The sequence below is a fragment of the Gopherus flavomarginatus genome, chromosome 1 (assembly GCF_025201925.1).
Source record: "Gopherus flavomarginatus isolate rGopFla2 chromosome 1, rGopFla2.mat.asm, whole genome shotgun sequence".
Taxonomy (NCBI): domain Eukaryota; kingdom Metazoa; phylum Chordata; order Testudines; family Testudinidae; genus Gopherus; species Gopherus flavomarginatus.
Genome location: NC_066617.1, coordinates 245,643,003 through 245,665,777, shown reverse-complemented (window position 1 = coordinate 245,665,777; position 22,775 = coordinate 245,643,003). Strand labels below are relative to the sequence as shown.

Sequence of the window (22,775 nt, the reverse complement as noted above, 5' to 3'; positions counted from 1 at the left end):
GATCTTCTAGGCATGGAGACTGCTACTGATTGAAGGTCGACTTTTGTATTCCTACAAATAGACTTGATTATGCTGTCTAGCACAATGAATATCGAAGTGATGTGGTCTGAGGACAGGGGGAATGCAGGTGTAATCCCAGCTCTGGCAAGCACTTCTCTGTGGCCCAGCGCAAATTGTTTCCTCATCTTTAGAACGGGGATGATAGTTTCCAACGTCAGAGGTATATTGTAAGGATGAATTAGTATTTTAAGGTGCTTTGAAGATAGAAAGATGCTAAGAAATATAGAGCCTTCGTTAAGGAATTGACTGAGGTTTTCCATCCTTGTTTGGCCTGTTAATTGGGGCCAGAACCTGACTGCCTAAAGCTGGGCATCTAAGCCAAATTTAGGCACCTAAAGTAAGTGGACTGATTTTTTTCAGAAGTGTTAGCAAGCTTGTTCCAGGTGCCTGTCAGCCAGGGATATTTCTTATTAGGACATTGCAAACATTAATTTGATCTTGAAACTGGATGAGTTCAGTGGGGCACCACATAAATACAGGGATTCCTACTCATAGAACAGACTGCAGGGTTCTGATTTCTACAGAGTCCTTCTTTGGAAAAGATGATGCTGTAAATGTTTTTGAAATTAGACTAAGACTTCTCATATTTTGTGACAATTATAATTGAACACTCAGTGAACATAACTTACATAGGCCTCTTAAAAATCATTCATTGTTGTGCTGGACATTAGTGTTATCGAGATTAGCCTAGTAACCATTATCAAATTTTTTCTCCAGTGTTTTTTTTAATTTTTTTTGTGGTGGTTTTTTTTTTGTACTTCTAACTTAGCAAAGCTCTGATGAGTGAATGCATTGACTTTGTTAGTTACCACATTCACAGACTCCAACGGTGTAATATAGCATCTTTTGTAGTTTACCCCTCTAGATAGCACAAAGAAAAATGTAACTGAGTTTCTTTAGTTTATTGCATTAACAAAAAAACCTGAAGTCACTTTTCGAAAAGTCAGTTTTCTTACCCCAGGTCTACACTACACACTTACATTGGTGTGTACCAATGTACACACCAATGTAAGTGTGCATTGCACACACCAATGTGCATTGGTACACAGGGCGATGCAGTTATATCAACCTAACTTCCAGTGTAGACAGTGCTATATCTACAGCAAATATAGCTACTGCCTCTCAGGGAGGTGACGTAACAATGCCGATGGGAGATGCTCTCCCACTGGTGTAGTAGCGTCTTCACTAAAGCGCTGCAGCTGTGCCAATGCAGCTTTAAGTATAGACCTGCACTTAGTTTAGGCTTCCTGGAGTAGGAAATGAAGCCATTAACTAGAAAATGCTGAATCAAAGGAATTTGAAATTGGACTTAAGCTACTAAAGCTGTTGTAAACTAAGTCGTAGTAGCAGTAAAAATCTAAGTGTGAACTTAACATAAGAATGACCATACTGGGTCAGACCAAAGGTCCATCTAGCCCAGTATCCTATCTTCTGACAGTGGCCAATGCCAGGTGCCCCAGAGGGAATGAACAGAACAGGTAATCATCATTCTCAGCTTCTGGCAAATAGAGGCTAGGGACACCATCCCGGACTGTCCTGGCTAATAGCCATTGATGGACCTCCAGGAACTTACCTCGTTCTTTTTTGAATCCAGTTACAAACTTGGCCTTCACGGCATCCTCTGGCAAAGAGTTCCACAGGTTGACTGTGCATTGTGGGAAGCATTGCTTCCTTTTGTTTGTTTTAAACCTGCCTATTAATTTCATTGGATGACCCCTACTTTTTGTGTTATAAGGAGTAAATAACACTTCCTTATTTACTTTTTCCACACCAGTCATGATGTTACAGACCTCTCTCATGTCCCCTTCCTTAGTTGTCTCTTTTCCAAGATGAACAGTCCCAGTCTTATTAATCTTGCCTCATATGAAAGCTGTTCCATTCCTCTAATTTTTGTTGCCTCGTTCTGTACCTTTTCCTATTCCAACTTAAAATATCACATAAAATGAAAAGCTGACTTGCTAAATCATTTCTTAGGCAAGAGCTCCCTCTATTGGGTTTTTCTAAAAAAAGTACTGTTACGTTTTTCGACCTTGCCACTCAAATTTTTTTCTTTGGAAAAAAAAAAAAAAAGGTTTACAGTGTTGAGAGATTAATTTGACTTTGGTGCTTATTATAAGTATTCTGACACATTCAAAAGAATTTTGTCTTCCTCATTTTGCTGCTCTTTATATTCTTATGCTTAATTTTGATACTGAAATCTTGAAGTCAAAAATCCAGCATGAGACTATGCATTTTTTTCAGAACAGTAAGGACAGACTTTCCCATAAGGGAATATTTTAAAAATCTGGATTTTTATCTAACGGGAAAATGTCTACTAAAACTTTAATAGTCCAGATTGGAAAATTCACTTTCTGTAGCCACTGTACCTCAGCATCCTTGCAGGTATTATTTTGTTACTGTATGTTCTATCTAATGCCTAATGTATGTGTGATATTCCTAAGATGAGCTGAGTTGTTGTGTGAACTTAAAATTCTCAGATGTTTCTGTGATTATAATTTGAGATGTCAATATGTGTATTGCTTTAGTCTAGAAACACTAATTCTGTGAAGTCTCTTGAGTGACTTGAGGCACTAGAATCCTTAGGGTTGGTTGACATTTGGGAGAATTAAAAACAAAAAATCTGTCAGTAGTGTTGCGGGCCCTAGTGTAGACAGGCTTCGGGTTCTTTAAGCTCTGTCCTCTAGTGCTCCTCAGAGCATCTCTAATAAACTGAATTTTAAAACCATGGCTGCAGCTTGGCCCATCTAAAAGTAGGGCTTTCGACATTGCTAACCCTAAAGCAGGAATGGTAGAAAACTTCTGATAAAAATCTATTAATAAACAGGACCTTAGAGTAGCCACGTGGAATCAGACATTTGTGGAAACTAGTAGTTTGAGACTTTCAGCGCATATATATATATATATATATTAAAAATGAGTATCAGGATATCTATTTCCATTTCTCAAACTTTGCAAAGCATGCATTCCTCAGAGCCGGAAATGGTGGACACAGAGAAGATTCTAGGATGTTTCCACAATTTTTGCTACACTCTGCAATACTTTAAAAATTCTAAGCTTCCATTTAGGGAAAAAAAAGCTATTTCAGTTGGCAGGATACAACCAACATAGTTATGCACTGTTGTTGTAATCCAACCTGACACAAAACAATCTCCAGCCAAACAGCTGTAGCAAAGGTGTGAAGATGGGAAGAATCCTCAGTGACCTTCAAAACATATACCTGGAACCATTGTAAATGGTATTATTAATCACAGGAAATTGCTATTTTTTCCATATAATTTTTTTAAAATTAATTTTGATTAAATATCCAGAGCTACCATTGTAGAAAGACAAATGCAAAAGTAAGCATCCTTCGGCACCATGTTTTACATGTTGTGTATAGTTTAACATAAATTTTACAAAGAAAAGAGAAAATAATTTGTTGTAGGAATGATAACTTTTGCATCCCCTGACTTTGTTTTAACTGTAATAACTTTTTATGGAGAGATTATCAAAGATACAAAGGACAGTTAGTGCCCACCTTTTATTGGCTTTCAGTGTTAGTTGGGTACCCAACTGCTCTCTCTGCTTCTGAAAGCCACCCACCCTATTACATTTAACATTTAATTTGTATCCATTCTGATTGGTGTGTTTTTTATAAGGAGGTACTAATTACATCCAAGAGAAAGTGTTGTGTTTGGGTAAGATGTGTAGAGTGTAATTTTTTAAAAATATGATAGTAATTGATGTAAGCCTCTGATATTGTCTCACCTATACGCTGAAGCAGAGAGAATTTTCCTTTGTCCCAAGGCATGTTATGGAATCTTAAAGGTTCCTGAAGGCAGCTGGCTGTGTCGCACTTGTGTTCTGGGAATACATCCTCAGTGTCTCCTGTGTCCAAAGAGAGGAGGTGCCATGAAAGCTACTAGGACAGGGACCAAGTGGGCACATGTGAGCTGTGCCCTCTGGATTCCAGAGGTAAAACTAATTTATGTACCTTTTTTACACATTCTTTTTCTCATCATTATCCTTACCGCTTACTGTGCCTCATCTTAATATTGAGTTAAGGGGATAATAACTTAATACTATATGTATTCTGATGAGGTTTGCATGATTTATAAAAATTGGACTGTCCAAGTCATGTACAGCTAAGAATAGCATTCTTTTCCTTCCTTTTTATTGTAGTAAGCACTTTTTAGCCATGTTACAAGCAACTGAGGGTACGTCTACACTACGGGATTACTCCAATTTTACATAAACCGGTTTTGTAAAACAGATTGTATAAAGTCGAGTGCACGTGGCCACACTAAGCATATTAATTCGGTGGTATGGTCCATGGTCCGAGGCTAGCGTCGATCTCCGGAGCGTTGCACTGTGGGTAGCTATTCCGTAGCTATCCCATAGTTCCCACAGTCTCCCCTGCCCCTTGGAATTCTGGGTTGAGATCCCAGTGCCTGATGGGGCAAAAATCATTGTCGCGGGTGGTTCTGGGTAAATGTTGTCACTCATTCCTTCCTCTGGGAAAGCAACGGCAGACAATCATTTTGCGCCCTTTTTCCCTGGATTGCCCTGGCAGACGCCATAGCACGGCAGCCATGGAGCCCGTTCAGCTTTTTTTTTTTTTTTTTTTACTGTCACCGTATGTCTACCTGATGCCGCTGGCAGAGGCAATACTGCAGCGCTACACACCAGCATTCACTTGCTTTTACATGATAGCAGAGACGGTTATCAGTCATTCTGTACCATCTGCTGCCATTGTAAATTGGCAATGAGATGACGGTTATCTGTTGTTCTGTACTGTCTGCTGCTATCATGGGTGCCCCTGGCTGAGGTCGGCCGGGAGCGCAAAGGCAAAAATGGGAATGACTCCCCGAATCAATTCCTCCTTTATGGTATCTAAAAATAGAGTCAGTCCTGCCTAGAATATGGGGCAAGTGTACTAGAGAACCAGTGTATCAGAGAGCAAAGCTGCTTCATGCCAGATCCCGCAGAAATGACGAGCTGCATGCCATTCATGGGGGTTGCCCCTGCAACAACCCCACCCGTTGCTTCCCTCCTCCCCAGCCTTCCTGGGCTACTGTGGCAGTGTCCCCCCCCATTTGTGTCATGAAGTTATAAAGAATGCAGGAATGAGAAACAGTGACTTGTTAGTGAGATAAAATGAGGGGGAGGCAGCCTCCCGCTGCTATGACAGTCCAGGCAGGACATTAAGCGGTGTGGAGGAGAGGAGCCCAGCATCCCACTGCTATGACAGTCCAGGCAGGACATTAAGCAGTGCAGGGGAGAGGAGCCCAGCATCCCGCTGCTATGACAGTCCAGGCAGTACAGAATCTTTTCTTTACACAGGAAAGGGAGGGGGCTGATGGAGCCTAGCCCCCAGTTGCTATGATGAGGACAGTTACCAGTCATTCTGTACCATCTACTGGGAATGACCGGGAATCATTCCTATTTTTACCCAGGTGCCCCCAGCCAGCCTCACCTGAGGCCAGCCAGGAGCACTCACGGGCTGATGACAAGGATGGCTAGCAGTCCTACTGCACCATCTGCCACCGAGGAGGGGAGAGGAGCGGATACTGCTCTTCACTGACGCAGCATCGCGTCTACCAGCAGCATTCAGTAGACGTAGGGTGACATTGAAAGAAGTCAAGAAACGATTTCTTTCCCTTTTCTTTCACATGAGGGGGAGGGAGTAAATTGTCGAGCTATATCCTGAACCACGCCGGACAGTGTGTTTGAACCTACAGGCATTGGGAGCTCAGCCAAGAATGTAAATATTTTTTGGAGACTGCTGTGGACTGTGGGATAGCTGGAGTCCTCAGTACCCCCGCCCTCCCTCCATGAGCGGCCATTTGATTCTTTGGCTTTCCGTTATGCTTGTCACGCAGCACTGTGTAGCCTGGAGATTTTTTTCAAACGCTCTGGCATTTCGTCTTCTGTAACGGAGCTCTGATAGAACAGATTTGTCTCCCCATACAGCGATCAGATCCAGTACCTCCCGTACGGTCCATGCTGGAGCTCTTTTTGGATTTGGGACTGCATTGCCACCCGTGCTGATCAGAGCTCCACGCTGGGCAAACAGGAAATGTAATTCAAAAGTTCACGGGGCTTTTCCTGTTTACCTGGCCACTGCATCCGAGTTCAGATTGCTGTCCAGAGCGGTCACAATGGTGCACTGTGGGATACCGCCCGGAGGCCAATACCGTCAATTTGCGGCCACACTAACCCTAATCCGATATGGTAATACCAATTTTAGTGCTACTCCTCTCGGGGACGAGTACAGAAACCGATTTAAAGAGCCCTTTATATCGCTATAAAGGGCCTCGTAGTGTGGATGGGTACAGCGTTAATTCGGTTTAATGCTGCTAAAATCGGTTTAAACGCGTAGTGTAGATCAGGCCTGAGTGACTTACATGGAAGCATTACTATTGCAAGCTATTAATTTGTGAGGTGCCACTGCAATTTATGGACAATTAATTATTTCATTTTCCTTCCCTTTTACTTACACGCTTGACTTATTTCCTGATAAAATAGCACGTGCATCCTCAGTGTAATTAATAGCTACAGAGCAACAGTTTTCGTTGAGGGATTTGTATTTCTCTGTGTAATATCTTTAACAATTGCTGTGTACTTTACCTGGTTTCACAAAGTTGCATAGTGACATAGTGATTGTTCTGAAATGAGAACATCATTGAAATTAATGCAGTATGTGCAAAGTGTGTGTTCAGATCACTGGACAGTAGTTTTTAATTTCCTGTTAATGTAATTTTCTGAGAATTTCTGTATTATCTTGGTTAAAAAGAATTTAATCACTGCTAAAGTAGCCTTACAAATTCAGCCAGAGTGTAACAATGTTTTCTCTTTCAGAGTAGCATCTTTCAAAGTATCCTAAATCTCTTAATGAAAGAGAAAATTAGAGCATTTATAAAATGGGCTATACAGTCAGAAATATATGTAAGGAGATGGATTATAAATCAGGAATTTCAGTAATATGAAGGAATATAGATTTACATAATTGTAATGTGATGGGAATCACCCCAAAATTGTGGTGCTGGATGGATCGAGATTAATATTGAACCATAGGCTAAGCTCTGTGTGCATTCCTGCCTGCTAGACTCTGCAGGGTCCCAAGCTCTAAACTCCTTCAAGTCCCCGCTTTCTATCACTGCTTTTCACATTTCTTTGCCAGTTTACCAGATGCTGTAGCAATGTAGTTTGATTTTCTTACTAATGTACTAAGAGGTGGAACTTTTTTTAAATTGTTCTGATAAATAAATGCTTCCTGCACTATTTTTGTTTGCAGGTTAGCATTGCTTGCCCAGAAAGGATGGAACCAATCACAAAAGTGTCTCACATTCCGCCAAGTCGATGGGCTTTAGTCTGTAGCTTATGCAAACTTAAAACTGGTGCTTGCATTCAGGTATGTACCAGCTCTGCAATGACTTCTATCTGTCTGAGCATGAAAAATAGAATTTGGATTTAAATAGCATTTTTCACATTCCTAATGCTCCATAATGGCAGTGACTGTTTGCAAACATGGCAGCTGCCATGCTCTTAGCAACAGCTAATTAAACAGTCTTGGACATTAGGAAACTTTTGAGCTAGAGCAGAGATTTTCAAAGTGTGTGTGAGGGGGAGTGATGAGATTATCAGGGGGTGGGAGCATGTAGACCTGACTGGGCTGAGCTCAGCAGGGGGCTCTGTCTGGCAGAGGAAGGGGACAGGGCTATGTGCAGGCTTTCTCAGCTACTGGGACTAGCCTCCCTGTCCATCTTGCTCTTTCACTGCTGCAGCAGCCACCAACTGGCAGTTACCCTCCTCTGCCAAGGAGGCTGGCAGGGGACCAGAAGGGTGTCCCTGGGGAGTACTGCCCCTGCCCCTCCTGAACCCATCAGTCCTTCAGTGTGACCTGGGGGGACAGAGCCCTGTCTGCATCCCCTGCCGTACAGAGCCTGCGCAGGGAAGTGTATGGGGCCACATTGAAGGGCTCACAGGGTCAGGAGGGGGCTGGGTCAGTACTCACCAGATGCAATCTTCCACTCCCTGGCTGACCCTAGGCCTTCAGTGTGGCCCTGTTCAATACCTTTGTGTGGGGAGGAGCAAGAAAGGCACCTCCTGCCTTTGGTCTCCTGGGTACCAGGTACACCCTCCTGCCCTATCTCTTAGAAAGGGGGGTGTGCATGGACCTGAATCTCCGAAGTGGGCTCAGAAAAAAAAAAAAGGGGAACTCCAGAGCTAGTGTCCTGGTCAAGACAAAGAACTGCCTTTGAATAAAACTATGGGATATTTAACTACCAAGTGGACAATTTGCCAGAGATGGACAGAAGTGTCTTCAATTTAACATCTTACTGACAGAAGAAGAAAAGTTCTAAACTTACCTTCCTTTTGAAAGAGGATGTAATTATAGGTTCTGTGAAATCAGAGGCAGAAAATACTGGAACTGTTAGCCAGATAAGCTAGTTCCACTCAGATTTGGTTTTGTCATCTACTCAGATCTAAGATGTACTAAATATTTATAAGTTTGAATTTCCCTACTTAAGATTAAATTGCAGTTTCTATTGTAACACACTTATTATTTATGGGATTTTAATGTGGAAGAATTGACTTGCTTTGGGATGAAACTTAACATTCAGTTTCTCAGCTGAGGAGTACCTAAGACTCACTAATTTTTTAAGTATAACATGGAAAAGTGTATTTAAAGGGGTGGGTTTTATGTAATTAAAATATCCCTTGGTCCTTTTTCTCTTTTCATTGCTACTATTGACTGACTCTAGTGTTTCACTCATAGTGCTCTGTGAAAAGCTGCATCACTGCCTTTCATGTCACCTGTGCCTTTGAGCACAGCCTAGAGATGAAGGCCATTTTGGACGATGGGGATGAAGTCAAGTTCAAGTCGTACTGCCTAAAGCATAGCAAAAATAAGCAGAGTTCGGTGCCTGACGTTGATGAGAACCCCAAGAGCATGGCAGACCAGAAGCAAACAGAGAGTGAGAAAACTAGTCTGCGTGCTCAGAAACTGAGAGAGCTGGAGGAGGAGTTCTACTCATTAGTTAAAGTGGAAGATGTTGCAGCAGAACTTGGCCTTCCTAAAATTGCTGTGGACTTCATTTATAATTACTGGAAATTAAAGCGGAAAAGTAACCTTAACAAACCATTGTTTCCTCCCAAGGAGGATGAAGAAAACGCCTTGGTGCAGCCAAAAGAAGACAGCATCCATACCCGCATGAGGATGTTCATGCACTTGAGGCAGGATCTAGAAAGGGTAAGAGTGGGTGGTAAAGATTTTTTGACTACATACCTATAGGTGAGCGAGGTTCTTCCCTTAAATGCTATGCTTAAAATTTCCTGTAACGCTTTTTTCAACTTTATTCTGATAAAATCAGAAGTATATTACGTCCAGCTCTGTCTGAAAAGTCCCTTGATGTCAGTCTGAGAACTAATGTGTAAACTTCAATCAGAAACAACTGTGAGGTTGATTTCAGCACAAGTTTACAATTTTATTTTATTTTTACAGGAAAACTCTTCACAATGAATTTTTTGAATATGGTGACATTTTGAAATGTCTGGAATGAGAACAAAATTTTCTGAACTTATTGACAGTTTTTGTGGAATATTTCAACTTTTTGTCTCATTTTGGGATTAAGGCAAATGTTGGAATTTCTTATAGGACAAATTCTGATTTATTTTTTTTTTGGAACAGGTCTAATTGTGTGCCATGGGGAACACTCAGCAAATAGGCTGTCTGTGTTCCACAAAATTTTTTAAATTTTATCAAGCAATTTAGCACCTGGTTCTGCTACCATTATACCGGGTGGAAATATTGCTATTAACGTAAATGAGTGAGTGAAAGCAGCGGGCTCTAACCCCTGAAATAAATTTAACCCCTCCCCCCTCCCCAAAAAAAACCTATTAAAGTGATTATACAAAAGGACTGATTCTGAAAAGCCTTTCAAAATTGGCAAAATTATGTGGGAACTGAGAGCATCATTTTAAAGGTGACCTGTAAGTCACTGTGTCAAATTTCAGCAATATGAGAGCTAAGTGGCCTAATAGCCTGACTGACTCGGGGGTCATCCTTAACTTGAATCTTAAGTAATATTCATGGAATCCCCATGTCAGTATGGTTTCCTAGCATGGTAAGTGTGCTGTTAAGAAAAACAAACTATTGTATGTTTTTGTACAGTGTATTACTTTATAAAATTACAGTAGCTTCAAAAAAATATATGGCTGTATTTAAAAAAGAAAAAAAGAGTACTGATCAGCCTTCCTGCAGGCTGATCCCACACAAGTGCTGTACCAGCTGGAGTAATATACCAGAGTAGCAGCTGGTGATCCGAATGGACTATGTGGTGTGGGATTTAAGAGAGAAAAATGTGAGTTCTAAAATCTGCTTGATGGCTCTTCATATAAAAGACGGTTACTCACCTTTGTAACTGTTGTTCTTCGAGATGTGTTGCTCACATCCATTCCAGTTAGGTGTGCGCGCCGTGCGTGCACGTTCGTCGGAAACTTTTTACCCTAGCAACTCCAGTGGGCCGGCAGGTCGCCCCCTGGAGTGGCGCCGCCATGGCGCCCAATATATATCCCTGCCGGCCCACCCGCTCCTCAGTTCCTTCTTGCCGGCGACTCCGACAGTGGGGAAGGAGGGCGGGTGTGGAATGGATGTGAGCAACACATCTCGAAGAACAACAGTTACAAAGGTGAGTAACCGTCTTTTCTTCTTCGAGTGATTGCTCACATCCATTCCAGTTAGGTGAATCCCAAGCCATACCTAGGCGGTGGGGTCGGAGCGAGAAGTCGCGGCATGGAGCACAGCAGATCCGAAGGCCGCATCCTCTCTAGACTGCTGGACCAGGGCGTAGTGGGAAGCAAAGGTGTGGACCGATGACCAGGTCGCTGCCCGACAGATTTCCTGGATGGGCACACGGGCAAGGAAAGCCAGCGACGACGCCTGCGCCCTGGTAGAATGCGCAGTCACACGGCCCGTAGGGACGTGGGCCAAGTCATAGCAGGTCCTGATGCAGGACGTTACCCAAGAGGATAACCTCTGGGAGGAGATAGGAAGCCCTTTCATGCGGTCCGCTACTGCCACGAAAAGCTGGGGGGATTTGCGGAAGGGCTTAGTCCTCTCCACGTAAAACGCGAGAGCCCTACGGACATCAAGCGAGTGGAGCTGCTGCTCCCTGCCTGAGGAGTGAGGTTTCGGGAAAAAAACCGGGAGGAATATCTCTTGGTTGACGTGGAAGGCTGAGACCACCTTGGGGAGAAAAGCAGGGTGTGGTCTCAGCTGCACCTTGTCCTTGTGGAAGACCGTATATGGGGGGTCTACCACAAGAGCCCGGAGTTCCGACACCCGTCTAGCTGAGGTGATAGCTACTAGAAAGGCCGTCTTCCAAGAGAGGTAAAGCAGGGAGCAAGTAGCTAACGGCTCAAAGGGGGGCCCCATGAGCCGGGACAACACCAGGTTAAGATCCCAGGTTGGAGCAGGGGGACGGACGTTAGGGTATAAACGTTCCAGCCCCTTAAGGAATCTAGACACCGTCGGGTGGGAAAAAACAGAGCGACCATCCGCACCCGGGTGAAAGGTGGAGATAGCTGCTAGGTGGACTCGTAACGACGATATGGCCAGACCTTGCCCTTTGAGGGACCAAATGTAGTCTAAGATGTCGGCTACTGAAACTTCCATAGGGCGGAGATTTCTCTCCACGCACCAATAGGAGAAGCGCTTCCATTTGGCCAAATATGTCGCTCTTGTGGACGGCTTCCTGCTGCCCAAGAGCACCTCCCTCACCGGCGTGGAACAGCGCAGCTCAGAGCCAGTCAGCCACGCAGGAGCCACGCCGCTAGGTGCAGCGACTGCAGGTCCGGGTGACAGAGGGTCCCGTGCTCCTGGGTAATCAGGTCCGGATGAAGGGGCAGGGGAACTGGGTCGGCTATGGTCAGGTCCAGCAGCATGGGGTACCAGTGCTGTCTGGGCCATGCCGGGGCTACCATGATCACGTGAGCCCTGTCCCTGCGCACCTTCAGAAGGACCCTGTGGACCAACGGGAATGGGGGAAACGCATAGTACAGGTGGGTCGACCACTGGATGAGGAAGGCATCCGCTATCGACCCGGGCTCCCTGCCCTGAAAGGAGCAGAACGCTTGGCACTTCCTGTTCCCCTTGGACGCGAAGAGGTCCACCCGGGGATAACCCCACCTCCGGAAGATGGAGAGGGCGACGTCTGGGCGGAGGGACCACTCGTGTGACAGGAAGGATCTGCTCAATCGATCCGCCAGCGTGTTCCGTACTCCGGGGAGGAAGGAAGCCATGAGGTGAATGGAGTGGGCTACACAAAAGTCCCAGAGTCGTATCGCCTCGTGGCACAGGGAGGAGGATCTGGTGCCGCCCTGCTTGTTGATATAATACATGGTCGTCGTGTTGTCGGTGAACACCGCGACACAACGACCCTGGAGCTGATGACAGAACGTTTGACAAGCAAGACGGACCGCTCTCAACTCCCGCATGTTGATGTGTAGCCCCACCTCCTCCTGGGACCACAGGCCCTGCGTCCTCAGGGTCCCTGCGTGGGCCCCCCAGCCGAGATCTGAGGCATCCGTTGTTAGGGACACTGAGGGCTGAGATGGGTGGAAGGGGAGACCCGCACACAACACTGACTGGTCCAGCCACCAGCCGAGAGAATGTAAGACCCCCTGGGGGATCGTGATTAACATATCTAGTGGCTGTCTTGTCGGCCTGTAATGACCGATGAGCCACAGCTGGAGTGGCCTCATGCGGAGCCGAGCGTAATTGGTCACGAAAGTACAGGCCGCCATGTGGCCTAGCAGGGTTAGACACGTCCTCACTGACGTCAAGGGGGCTGTCTGTAGCCGTTGCACGATGGCCGACAAGGCCTGGAACCGCTGCAATGGCAGCAAGGCCCTGCCCACAGTGGCGTCCAGGATGGCCCCGATGAATTCCACCCTTTGTGTGGGGGCCAGGGTGGACTTGTCTGTGTTCACCAAGAGGCCCAGAGCGGCGAACATGTCGGTGATCACACGGACATGGCTGCAGACTTGTTGGTGCGACGTGCCTCGAATCAACCAATCGTCCAGATACGGGAACACGTGGATACGACTGCGCCGAAGCTGCGCCACAACAACTGCCATGCATTTCGTAAACACTCTCGGGGCCGTGGACAAGCCAAATGGGAGGACTGCAAATTGGTAGTGCAGAGACCCCACAAGGAAGCGAAGGAAACGCCTGTGGGGTGGCCAGATAGCAATGTGAAAATACGCGTCCTGCATGTCGAGGGCGGCGTACCAGTCTCCCGGATCCAGGGATGGGATAATGGTCCCCAAGGAAACCATGCGGAACTTCAACTTCACCAGGTACTTGTTGAGCTCTCGCAGGTCGAGGATAGGCCTGAGGCCTCCCTTGGCCTTGGGGATCAGAAAGTAGCGGGAATAAAACCCCTTGCCTTTCTCGTTCTCCGGCACCGCCTCTATAGCTCCTTTGTCGAGGAGCGTCTGCACCTCCTGCCGAAGGAATTGCTCGTGAGAGGGGTCCCTGAAGAGGGACGAGGAAGGGGGGCGGGGAGGAGGAAATGAAACAAACTGCAGGCGGTATCCCGACTGCACCGTGCGTAAGACCCAGCGGTCTGATGTTATTAGGGACCACGCCGGGAGGAAAAACGAAAGGCGGTTGGAAAACGGGGGGAAAGGATCCATTGGGGAAACTGTTACTGCGCCCTCGGGCGCACCTTCAAAATGAAGGCTTGGGTCCAGGCGGGGGCTTAGAGGAGCCTTGGTTTTGCCCCCCTTGGTTCCCCGAGTGCCTGCGCCTTCCGTTCCTGCCGCGGCGCCTGTTAAGGTCCTGCCGCTGGCGGAACTGGGAATACGGCCTGCGCTGTTGTTGTTGTTGCTGCGGCCGGAAGGGTCTACGTTGCGTCACTGGTGTGTGCATGCCTAGAGACCGCATGATAACTCGGTTATCTTTCAGACTCTTGAGTCTGGGATCTGTCTTGTCTGAGAATAATCCTTGGCCTTCGAAAGGAAGGTCCTGAATAGTATGCTGGAGCTCCGGCGGAAGGCCGGAAACCTGCAGCCAGGAGAGGCGACGCATAGTTACACCCGACGCGAGGGTACGGGCAGCCGAATCCGCAGCGTCCAAAGAGGCTTGCAAGGACGTGCGTGCGACCTTCTTGCCTTCCTCTAAGATGGCCGTAAACTCCTGACGAGCATCTTGTGGCAGCAGCTCCTTGAATTTATCTGCTGCCACCCAGGAGTTGAATGCGTATCTGCTTAACAGGGCCTGCTGGTTGGAGACCCTGAGCTGCAGCGCCCCAGCCGAGTACACCTTACGGCCGAGGAGATCCATCCGCCTGGCCTCCCTGGATTTGGGGGCCGGAGCCTCCTGGCCGTGACGCTCTTTATCATTGACGGACTGGACCACCAGGGAACACGGAGTCGGGTGTACATGGAGGTACTCGTAGCCCTTAGAAGGAGCCATGTACTTCCTCTCGACGCCCTTCGCAGTGGGAGGAATGGAGGCCGGAGACTGCCAGATGGTGTTGGCGTTGGCCTGAATGGTCCGTATGAACGGCAGGGCGACCCTGGTGGGAGCGTCTGCCGAGAGGATGGTCACAATAGGGTCCTCTACCTCCGAGACCTCCTCGGCTTGCAGACTCAGATTTTGGGCTACTCGCCTGAGGAGGTCCTGGTGCGCCCTGAGGTCTAGCGGGGGGGGGGGCTGTTGGAGGAGGTCCCAGCCACCGCTTCGTCAGGGGAGGAGGATGAGGAGACCCCCGGCAAGAGAGTGTCTAATGGGGGGTCTCCCTCGGCCCTCGCCTCTGCCTCAGGAGCCAAAGCGGAGTCCTGATGCTTGGACCCTTCCTCCCCATCCGGGGAGGGAGGGGGGCGAGACAAGGAGGCTTCAGGTGCCCTGCGCTCCGCAGTTACCGGCCTAGCAGGGAGCTGTTGGGGGCCCTGGGCCTGATGGTATGCCCAGGGTGTCCAGAAACCCCATTGCTGCGGGCCTTGGTCCTGCTGTGGAGGCTCACTGAAGAGCGCCGCCTGCCGGTCGGTGCCGAGCGCGTAGCCACTGTCCGTTAATGAAGACACGGACGGCTGTCTAGAGGGCCATGGCGGGGCGGACCCTGGATGGTAAGGGTCCGCGCGGGCCGGCACGGGCGATCGTCTCGGTGCCGGGGACCGGTGCCGGGAGTCGTATCGGTGCCGGGATCGGGACCGGGTTCTGTCACGGTGCTGGGATCTGGACCGGTACCGAGCGCCGCTTCGGTGCCGGGATCTGGACCTGCCACCGGTTCGGTGCCGGGAGGTCGACCGGGACCGGGACCTGCCACCGGTTCGGTGCCGGGAGGTCGACCGGGACCGGGACCTGCCACCGGTTCGGTGCCGGGAGGTCGACCGGGACCGGGACCTGCCACCGGTTCGGCGCCGGGAGGTCGACCGGTGCGGCGAATGTCTGGATCGGCTCCTGGAGTCGCGGTGCCGGTAACGGCGGCTGGAGTCCGACCGCGATCGTCGTGATTTCGACCGGTGCCGCGAGTGCGACCGGTACCGCTGAGGGGAGCGGTGCCGGGACTGCGAGCGGCGGCGGGATCTGGAGCGACCGTGCCGTCGGGACCTGGATCGAGACCGTGAGTCCCGAGACGGTGCCGACATCATAGGCTTGCCTCTGGACACGACCCGCACCGGAGGTACCGGGGGTGGTAGCTGAGTGGGCTCGGTCATGGCTATAAGGTCCCGTGCCGAGGCGAAGGTCTCTGGTGTGGATGGCACCACTATCTCGACCCCAGATGTCATGGGGGAGCTTGGCGGCACCGGACTCGACAGACCCGCCGGGCCCGGAGTTGACGGTGCCGGCGGCGCCGCGGCCGATGTTGAGGCCGGGCGCTCCACTCGGGTCTGCCTGGCCGGAGTAATGGACTTCAACGGCCTAGGCTCTGCCCCCGGTGCCGGAGAAGGTCGGTGCCGGGGAGTCTTCTCGGTGCCGGTGCGATCCGGTGCCGGCGCCGACATCACGGCCTGCGAAGCCGCCGGGTCAAGTGCCGCCTCCATAAGGAGAGTCCGGAGCCTTTGATCCCTCTCCTTCTTAGTCCTTGGCTTAAAAGCCTTGCAGATGCGGCACTTGTCGGATCTGTGCGATTCCCCCAGACACTTCAGGCACGCGTCGTGGGGATCGCTGGTAGGCATCGGCTTCTTGCAGGCCGCACACTGCTTGAAGCCCGGCGAACCAGGCATGAGCCCGGTGCCGGGTGCCGGGAAGGGCTAAGCCCCCGGCGAAAAACTATTTACAACTACTTATCAGTTAACTACTACTATCTACTTAACAATCTAACTAACAACTACAATAGAGATAACGATAGAGAACAAGGAGAGCTAGGGACGTGGAGGACAGCTATGCCGCGCTCCACAGTTCCAACGACCGACACGGCGGTAAGAAGGAACTGAGGAGCGGGTGGGCCGGCAGGGATATATATTGGGCGCCATGGCGGCGCCACTCCAGGGGGCGACCTGCCGGCCCACTGGAGTTGCTAGGGTAAAAAGTTTCCGACGAACGTGCACGCGCGGCGCGCACACCTAACTGGAATGGATGTGAGCAATCACTCGAAGAAGAACTTGCTTATTTGTTGACTTGTTGCTAATATAGATGGGAATTTGACCAACTGATTTACAGATCGCTTTTAGCATCTTCTTTAATTATTTTTTTTAAATCCTTGTAATTAAAAATACTTGGCTTATAGTTGCATATGATTCTATAAAATTCACCATGGAGCTTTTCTATTATAGGGCTTTACGTGTGTGAAGATGCTTTGTTCAAGAATTGAAATGTTAATGTAATATTCTTGACCACTTTTTTAAAAAAGAGAAAATTCTAAAATCTCTGGGTTTTTTTACTGTAGGTAAGGAATCTTTGCTACATGGTGAGCAGAAGAGAGAAACTGAAATTGTCCCACAGTAAAGTACACGAACAAGTCTTCAATTTGCAAGTCCAGCTCATTAATCAGGAAATTGCTGCAGGTAATCTATACATACAAAATAACAGTAATTGTATCGGCTAAAGATTCTGACTCTGGGTATGTCTGGCCCATGTCACTGTTGGTATTTTAAACACTGTAAATCTGTGTTTTTAATGAGTTTTTCTAAGTATGCACTCTCCTTGCCAGCTTTCTTATTCAGCAGCACATGCACAGCATTTTCATCTTCTCCAGAGTCATACTTTGGTATTCCATCCTATCCTAGATATTTATGGGGTGCCATATACAGATGAGATACTAATCACTGTAGCATCTAGGCACCACAGCTGTATTACTGGTATCTGCATCAGGTAGGTTGTGGGATTCTCTCTTTGGGTTACTGTTCTATACTCCCATTTTCCCCACAGTGGCTATATATTGCACACTTTTATTGGTCTGTCCTCAGTTGAAGGAGAATTGCTAACTTGTTAATTTCCTTCAGACAGAGATGGGGAGAATGATTGACAAATTCACACTATTCTCATTTCTCCTTTCATATGTCATGAAAGGTTCAAACAAGTTTCTCAGTTTGAGATTTGTCATTTTTGTCAACCCCACCTAATGTTTTATTAAGTTAAAAATGGATAGTAGCTGCCTTGGAATGCTAATGTTCCAAAAACAACTTTGTGCCTTATTTTTCTAGTGAATGTCATGAAACAATGATTGAAGCTTCCAGAATGAGGAAGACTATGTACTCTGTATGATTATTTTAAACTGAATACAGGGGCTGTGTATTTATATAATACAGTCTGTAATATATTGGGTGAAAAACGTTTTAAAGAATACATAGCTTCAAACTATAAATTTGAAGAAAAAATTGTCCTTACAGAATAGAAATATTAAAATGCTTATATAAATTCTGTTTGGTGCTTTGGAACAATTTAATTTTTAGTTATTGGCTTCTCCTTAACATCCTAAATGCATCTCAATAGTAATTGTTAGACTAATTGAAAATGCCCCTTAACGTGTGCATGCTTTTTATAGATAGGAAAACTATTTAATGAAGTTTAATTAAAGTCTTACCACCTTTTAAATACATCTTTTCTGTTTTCTCTCTCAGGCCATTCTCTGACAAGTGCACTAGAGAACACACTGTTCTACCCACCTCCCAGAATCACCTTGAAATTAAAAATGCCCAAGTCAGCGCTGGGTGACTGCAAAAATAACTTGCTGAAAACTGGCAACAGACCCCTGTCTCCAGACAACACCACAGTTTACAACAAAAGGAATGTGCACATGTCAAAGGAGTCATTTGAAATTAAAGCAAAATCATACTCTAGGTATCAGCATGACAACCGAAGTAATGGGTTATTGGTAGGGATTGGCAAGACTAGGAATGAAACAAAAGTTTCTGGACCTGCACAGTCACCAGAGTTTCATCGTGGGCAGTCATCTGGTAAACCATTAGCACTTCAAGCTGCATTGCATGGGCAGTCTTCCATTGGAAATGGAAAAATGCAGCAAGAGAACTCAAGACTTACAAAATCCAATGGTTTAATGGGCAGGGCTGGAGATGTAACTCAGAGAGACAGATCCAGCCAGACACCATATGAACAAGAATCTGTGCTCACTGCTCATTTGGCTAGTCAAAGCAATTTTAGAAAATCTACAGTAGAACATTTTAGCAGGTCCTTTAAAGAGGCTACCAACAGTTTGGTAAGGACCACAGATGATCTGAGGTGCTGTGAAAAGCCAACAAGGCGGCTTTCTACAAAAGAACGTTTGTGGAGTAAACAGACTCCTGAATTCCAGACAGGAGGCGCTCCTTACCAGGATAATGACGGGTATTGCCCTGATTTGGAGCTAAGTGACTCTGAAGCAGAAAGTGATGAGAATAAAGAACAAGTCAGATTAAGGAGAAGCAGCTCAGAGAGAGAGAGCCAAAATAAGGACTTTGGTAGAGATTGTCACAATAGAAATAAAAAAAATATTATTTCTCACAGTTCAGTACAAAGGTGATTATAAACCCCTAAGGGGTAACTCAGCCTTTACATAATCCAGTGTATCGGTGCAAACCTAGGCATCAGAGGGTTTCAGAAAACAGTGCAGGACCTACATTAGGAAGAAATACAGTGAAAAAAGAGAGTAGTTTTCAGTAGTGAATTGGCCTGCGATTTTAATGGGATAGTCAAGGTTGTGTAGAAATCAATATCATTTATTACAGGTTAACATCTGGGAGAGTATGGAGCTGTTAATCTTTGCATAACTCCAGGAGCTGCTGCCTTTTTACCTGCCTTTTGTGTAAGGCATTGTTAAAAATGTCAATTTTGTGCTGCTGGACCAGGTATTAAAGGAGTCCTTGCATTGCTCTGCAAAATGCTGTAAAAGATTAATGCAGACACTAAAACTGCATTCCTGTTGCACCTGCAATATGACCCTGATCAGCAAAAACTTAAGCATGTGCTTAAAACTTTAAGCACATGACTAGTTCCATTGACTCCAGTGGGAGTGCTCACACACTTTAAATTTAAAGCACATGTTTAAGTTCTCTGTCGGATTGTGGTCTAAGTGACTACTAAATGGGGATCCTGTTCTGCAGAAAGGTTAGAACTCCAGTGATGCTTGTAAACTCTCTCTGCAGGGTAGAAGCAAGTATCACAAATGCTGCTGAACTCACTGACCTCTGGATGTGCCCCCATACTTTGCTCTGGCTAAAGGTTGTGTTTCTCTTGACAGTAATTCACTTTATTTTGTAAATATTCAACTTCTAGTACTTCAGTTTTTTTATCGTTGTACATAGTTGCTTGTTGTGGGATGCACTTGTAAATATTTTACCCAGCTAACAAGTAAAGATAACTAAATTTGTGGATAGTGTTTACAAAAGTAGATTTACTACTTCAAAGAAAAATGCTATTTGACACTTAAATTTTAGGCAATCACCGAGGATGCTAGGTTCCTCTTGAAACTTGAGATTTCACATCTGGAGGCATTTATACCTGGTATGTTAAAAAAACAAAAAAAAAACAAAAAAAACTTGAACTGAAAATCATTTTGTCTGACCTTTTTTATATAGGCTAAAATTTCCAAGCCTAGGTGACTAAATAGGGGTTTAGGAGCTTAACTTTAGAAACATAGGTTTGAAAAAATTTAGCCAGTCATTATTTGAAGCACATTTTTATTGCTAGATAAATCTGGAAGCATATGTAAGACGTATGACTACATTAAGCTGCTTAGCCACCTCTAATTAGTTTCTATTTCCCAAACTAAAAGTGCTTTGCACAAGTTTTAAAAGTTGCAAATGCTAATATGCTACCTTTCACCCAACCTCAGAAAAAAGTCCTATTTTATTCTTTACTGCACATGGTTTGTTTGGTTTGAATTAAAAAAAACCTTATTTTCATAAGTTCTGTTAACCAAGAGTAATTCTGTTGTGTCTGATGAAACGACATTTCAGTCATAAATGGGCAAAGCCCACTGTCCCACATCAAGGACTGAAACGGAGCATAGGTATTGCAGAGGGTCTTGCTTTATAGTTTCCTTTGCTTGTGGTGAATTTCATCCAAAAGTTAAACATTAAACTCCCAATATAAAGATGTTTAGCAGAATACAAATGACAGCTTGATTTTCTTCAACGCCTTAATTTATTTTATTGCTCTTAGTTTGGGAAAGTACAACAAAATAATTTAGATGATTAAACTTTGAAATATTCCTCACAATAGTTAATGGTCAGGGGCTAGAGAACACTTCAGTGGTGAAATACAAAATAAACCTTGCAGTTCTGTGCTCTTTGTTTCATGAATCCTTAATTTTCTTTCACTTCCTGATTTTCTGTATATTTGTGTAATTTGTCTTTCTAGAGATGTATTTTCAATTTTTCTTTCGGTGTAAATATGCAGTAGCATTTTTAGGTTTCCATATATTTTATTTTAATAGGAAGTACTTTTTGTTCCTAAGCCATGGGTCATTCAGAATGAGTAAACAAATATCCACTCATTTGTATTCTAGCTCTGATTCTTAGTTCTCCTTCAATATTTATTATTCATTCTTTTTCTGGCCATAAAATTATGTGGAGCTTATCTTGGCAGAACAGTCATGTTTCAGGCCCAGCTGCATATGAAAAAGATGAGGGGAGGGAAATGGTGCTTCAGCAAAAATCCAAATTATTGCTTCATTGGGGATGTAACTCTTTCCAGTGTGAGCAATAGGTTAGCTAATTTTTACATGATTTTAATAGATACATGAAGGAGCCTTTGGTTATGTAGTTCTTAAATATAGTCCCCAAAACGTACTTGTTAGTTTTTATTGTGTGTTCGGTGGCTAACTGTTTGAAGTATTACCTCTTAACCTTATTTGTTAATTTTGTTTTTTGCATTTTGTTTTTATATATATACACATATGCGCACACACACAATTTTCCAAGATGGAATCAGTCTTTTACAGATGTCCCCTTTTTACAAGTACTTTTTCATTAAATTATGAAACTGCTAACAGTATTTTCATTTGTTGTGATTTATTCAGGGATTTATCCTTTGTGTGGTAGGTTGCTAAACCAATCAATTTAACAAAAGTGATTCCACACCTGTCACGTGCAAATTAATATTTTTGCATACTCAGAAGCATTTTAACAAGTTGGCGCTTTAGCAAAACTGTTTCCCGCACAACCTCCTGAAAAAAGAAACTCCAGAGATGGTGATTGGACAGGATACTTTGAATACTGACCTGATCCAGGCTTATCTGGTAAACAGTTAACTTGTTTTTGTTTTTTATTACTGGCCATCAAGGTAAACATACAGACAACTTACCACACAAGCCTTACTTAAACACTTGTGTTCCTCCTTCACTGTGGAAAGTCACCTGTATTTTTGCCTGGCTGGGTACAACTAAATATGGAGAAAACATATAAATGGGCCATGTACACTTGTTCACACACGGACATGGTGCTGTGGTACAAATGAGGCGGATGGTTGTTAGGGATTAATAGAGCTAAGCCACATCTCTGGGTTTTTTTCATTAAGTACAACACCCTGAAGTACCACCTGCTGCCACTGGTTGGAGCCACAGTACACCTGGCTACTGTTGAGTCACTTCTGGCTCTTCAGGAAATTTCATGCAGCAAAGGCACAGAACGGGAATGCAGTTTCCAAGGGGCTAGCCTCTCAAAGGAAAAGAGATGGGCTGTTTGCTTGTCAAAGGGATGCGCCCTGAAAATAGTCACCGGTCCATTCCTTCTCTTTCTCTCAAAAGTGGAATAGATTTTCCATTTGTTCTCCCCTGAACTAGAAGAGCAAATATACCGAAATATTCCAACGCCTCCACTCCTTACTCCCCAGTCACAATTCAGATTCCCTAGCTGGGGTTTTCCAACTGCAGTCCTCCAGGGTCTTAACCCCAGCATATGTAGCTTCACTGTCCACACATTTGGAAGTACACCTCTACCCCGATATAACGCAGACTTCGGGAGACAAAAAATCTCACCGCGTTATAGGTGAGACCGAGTTATATCAAACTTGCTTTGCCCCCTCCCCGTTCCTTGTTCCCTGACTGCTCCGACCTCTATCCACTGCCCCCTACCCCCTGACAGGCACTCACCGCCAGCGGCAGGAAGCGGAGCAGCCCAGCCCCAGCCAGGGCACTCCGCTTCCCGCCGTCGGTAAGTGCAGGGAGGTTGGAGAAAGGGTGCCCCCCGTACTCACCTGTGGCAGGAAGCGGAGCGCTGCGGCTGCGAGCTGGTGGAGTGGAGCGGCCTGGGGCCGGGCTGCTCTGCTTCCGCCGCTGCTGGTG

The 22,775-nt window shown here is 45.9% G+C and overlaps 1 protein-coding gene across 4 annotated transcripts in view; it reads left to right on the top strand.

The window, feature by feature from the left end:
- Positions 1 to 21,487, top strand: part of JADE3 (jade family PHD finger 3) — a 93,458-nt gene extending 71,971 nt beyond the window's left edge. For all 4 annotated transcript variants that reach the window (XM_050919429.1, XM_050919420.1, XM_050919438.1 and 1 more), the window contains 5 exons: positions 3,847 to 4,014; positions 7,337 to 7,453; positions 8,822 to 9,295; positions 16,941 to 17,058; positions 18,115 to 21,487. In XM_050919429.1, coding sequence (XP_050775386.1) covers positions 3,847 to 4,014; positions 7,337 to 7,453; positions 8,822 to 9,295; positions 16,941 to 17,058; positions 18,115 to 19,013 — 1,776 coding nt within the window. In that variant the 3' untranslated portion in view covers positions 19,014 to 21,487. The remainder of the gene's footprint in view (positions 1 to 3,846; positions 4,015 to 7,336; positions 7,454 to 8,821; positions 9,296 to 16,940; positions 17,059 to 18,114) is intronic.
- Positions 21,488 to 22,775: the final 1,288 nt, after the last annotated feature.